The 4,159-nt window shown below is 37.2% G+C and overlaps 1 protein-coding gene across 1 annotated transcript in view; it reads right to left on the reverse strand.

The window, feature by feature from the left end:
- Positions 1-4,159, reverse strand: part of ITPR2 (inositol 1,4,5-trisphosphate receptor type 2) — a 437,650-nt gene that overhangs the window by 44,534 nt on the left and 388,957 nt on the right. The window contains exon 50 of the mRNA XM_011363170.2: positions 2,019-2,195. Coding sequence (XP_011361472.1) covers positions 2,019-2,195 — 177 coding nt within the window. The remainder of the gene's footprint in view (positions 1-2,018; positions 2,196-4,159) is intronic.

A 4,159-nucleotide genomic window follows, 5' to 3' on the forward strand; every position in this document is an offset into this window, starting at 1 on the left:
CTTTCCCCTCTTCAGACTAGCCTACATTCTTGTCCTAGAGCACATCATCCCCTTAGTTAAAACCTCAGCGGCTTCTCATTGCCTAAGAAATAATGTCCAAATACCTATAATTACTACTTGAAAGTCCTATTTACTTTCCCTGTCATATCTCTCAGAGCTTCCTTTTAAGTGGACTATGTACCAGGGAAACTGGGCAGCTAGCTATGCCCCCAAGTGTTTGAGTGTCCCATATTTATGCTTCTGTTCAAGCTGCTCCCTCTTATGGGAACTCACTCTTCACCTAGCAGACACTGCCAGTCTGCACAAAGCCAACCCTGTTCAGTGTATTGCCCTCCAACACACACACATACACACACACACACACACACACACACACACACACACACACACACACGCAATTCCTCTCCACTAGTGCCCAGTTGAATGTCACTCTACATCTTTAAGCCTACACAGATTTTCATTTGTTCCACTCTCGGGGAATTTAGCCTATTCTACTTTTGGTGTGTTATTCTCCTCTCCATCTTACTCCTTGGCAGAGAAGGAATGTATCAGACTCTTCAGTGCATTTCTTGAAATCTTTTAATTCAAGGGACATATGGGTGCCCAATAAATATATGTTAATTAAATTTACTCAAACTCTGATGAAACATAGCAATACAAGGTCACATTCTAAATGTAATGCTTTACACATGGTTTTCATTACACCAGCAAGGAGAAATAAAATGTTTCACTCTAATGATCCCTCAGCATCTTGAGATCAAGAATGTATGAAAAACAACTATGAATACATATCCTCAAAATGATTACCTTTTTTCCTAATTTCGAAGGGAGAAAGGGCAGAAAAGAATATGCGGAGAAAAAAAAAAAGTTAGGTTCTGTCTACTGCCATGTGAAGAATGCAGAGAAAACAACTTATGGTAGGATACAAGTCAATAATAAAAAAGCATGAAAAATGCTGAACTATAAAAATTCAATTTACATGTTGCTCTCCTGTGACACATAAACATTACCAGGTGAGATAAACTACTGTAATATTATCTTGTACTTAACATGTTAGCCTCTGAAAATCTTCTTTGGTCACTCTCTATATTATAGTTTATGTCTTCCTAAATGGATGATAAGCTCCCAGAGGGGAGGATATAGAGCCACTGTTACCTGGTTCTCCTCCACTTCAGCCTTGGTGCTTACTAAAAATTATCCTTGGGACTGAGTAGCAAAGAAGATCATAACTCTTCTAAGGTGTCATTCTCAAACAGTTAACACAATTTTGTAGGATGATTTTTGAGAAAAGAATCCAATATACAGCTATTATAAGAATATAAGAATTTATGTCAGATGCAGTGATACTCACTAAATGTGTAATCATGAATACACTAAAGTTATAACTTTGACTTCTCTTTAAACCGGTCAGTTATAATCTTCTTTGAAACAGCCACACCCTCTGTGCAATGCTACTGATCTTAATGAGGAGTTATAAGCAACTGGATTTGCAACCGGATATGCAAATCCATCACCAACGTTGGCAAACCTAGGCGAAGTGTATGCTGACAGAAAGCCAGTGTTTTCCCATTGAGATCAAACATTATACTTTTTCCAAACACAATTTAATTTCTTAAACCTTGATTTATGAAATTCAAGGAATTTGACCTTACAGTAGGAATCTTCTGTTCATGTTTGCCAATGAGAAAGTTCCAGATTTTGGGAACCGAGCCATTAGCAATGACAGGGACATGAGGTCAGAAGATGACGGACAGGACACATGGTGCTTTTCACTGCACAGATAATTCTTCAGTAAATATCTGTGCACTTGAGATTTAGATTTGGTTTGTATAGCTAAGAAGTCCACTGGGAACCAACCATTTAGCCAGCAAAGGGGTTCTTAAATGGTTTACAGTCCTATATAAAAGTTACCAAAATGATTGTTAAGACATTTATATTTTGGGAGAAAGGGAAGGTAGAGAAGGTAGACAAAGACAAAATGCAATATATTCCCAGATTAAAACCCTCTGATCACTCACCACAATCATTTGAGCCACATAACTTTCAGGTCCAGTGTATTCAGTGGGGTCTTTAACCTTCACCAAGACTAGGAAGTACAAATAATGCCACATATTGTGTTCTGACTTGATGTGCTCCTCAAATGAAACAGTTTTATTATCAAACTTGTCCCTCTCGAGTCCTGCAAAACACAGGAAACACAATATATGTAATTTTTCATTTAATTAGCATAAAAATAAAACATAATAATTATATGAAAAAAATGCTTTATTTAAGAGTGTGCCAATTTAAAATGTTACGATTAAAAACAAAACAGTACTCAAGACCTCCAGAGAAAAAGGTCATAGTTTATAGATTTCTTCCCAACTAACGTTCCCACCACCACCACACGCATGGATCCTTGGAAAAGCAGTCTTATTATAGACGTAAAATTTGCAGATAATTTAAAAAATAGCCGTATCAAAATTGTCAAATTAAACTGGACCATAAGTCTAAAAAAAAGAAGCAAAAATGATCGTGCAAGAAAAGGGCACACTTGCTAACCAGGACAGAAATAAAAGGTCATTTACCCAGGAACTTGGATAAAATGAGGGAAGGCAGCTGAGAGAGTCATCTCTTCAAAATCATTTGTAATCAATGAAAGTTAAGTGAATGTCCACAACAATCTGTGCTCTGAGTGCTATAAAGACTCAGAGACTCATCTAGCTCCTTAGAATACTGTGTTCCAGGCATTTTTGGAAGGGGATAATCTGCTTGATTTCCAAGGTACATTTTCAGACTCTGGAAGGAAACTGAGGAAAGGCTCTGGATAGTAATATTCTTTTCTCTCAAAGGTTGAAAAATGGATAAAAGGAAATTAATGAAGACAAAGAAAAATATCTGTGGAAAAATGAATTAGAATGCCAAGTAAAATGGGATGTTGGGATTCAGTCTGGTTTTGCAGTTCAAATATTGGAGAAGAAACCAGGGAATTGAATTCTAATTCTGGCTACTCTTTTCCTAAGCATATTAAAAAAAAAAAAAAAAAAAAAAGACTATTCAGGCATGAAGACCCTTTAAAGAATAAATAAGATATAAAGTATAATAAGTGAAAAAACCTGTTCCCAATGTAGTGGTTACCTTTTAAATTATATTATTTGATATTTTAATAGAAAATATCATAAAATTTAGCTGGCTAATGGTCAAACCTCATCTTATTTGACCTATCATCATCTCAGCATGCCCCAAATAAAACCCAATCCTCTTCCCCAGTCCTGCTCCACCCACAGTGCTCTTTTCTTCCCATGGCAACATCATTCTTTCAGTTGTTCAATCTGAAAGTCTAGGAGCCATTCTTGAATCTTCTCCCTCTCATATACGTACTGCATCTAATCCATGTTGAAATTCTTTTGGCTCTACCTTTAATATATGTCCAGAATCTGATCACTTCTCACCACCTCCACTGCTTCCACTCTGGTCTGAGCCATTATCATCTCTCATCTGAGTTCCTGCAATAGCCTCCCAGGCCTCCCCTTTTCCTCTTCCTCTGTATAGACTATTCTCAAGACAGCAGTCAGAGTGATCCTTTAAAAATATAAGTGGGATAGTGTTTATCCCCTTTTCTAAATCCTACCCAAGTTTGAATTTCAGATAAACAACAATTTCAGAATAATTGTTGAGTATAAGTATGTCCCATGCAATATTTATTTGCTAAACCCTAAGTGATTGGCTTTATAGCCTCTCTAACCTCATTTCCTACTACCCTCTCCCTTGCTAACTCTCATCCAGCCACACTGGTCTCCTTGCTGTTCCTTGCACATCAACCTCTGCTTCAGGGCCTTTGGACTGGTCATTTACTCTGCCCACAACACTCTTCCAGTATCTCTTTGACTAACTCACTCACCTTCAAGTTTTTGCTCAAATCTCACTTTCTCAATGTGGCTTAAATTAATCACCTTATGAAATCCTACTGCCTGTTCCCTTCCTTTTGCCGACACTCTCAATCACTCTTTCCCCTTTTCCCTCTTTTTCCTGTAGTGCTTATCACGTCTTAATAGACTGAATATATCTGTATCAACATTGTTAAATCACACTGGACCATAAGTCTAAGGTAAAGAGGTAAAAATGATTGTCAAAGAAAAATCCTGCCTGCTAATCAGCATAGAAGGAATGTCATTTTATC

Source organism: Pteropus vampyrus, unplaced genomic scaffold (assembly GCF_000151845.1).
Source record: "Pteropus vampyrus isolate Shadow unplaced genomic scaffold, Pvam_2.0 Scaffold82, whole genome shotgun sequence".
In the NCBI taxonomy this organism is placed as follows: Eukaryota; Metazoa; Chordata; class Mammalia; order Chiroptera; family Pteropodidae; genus Pteropus; species Pteropus vampyrus.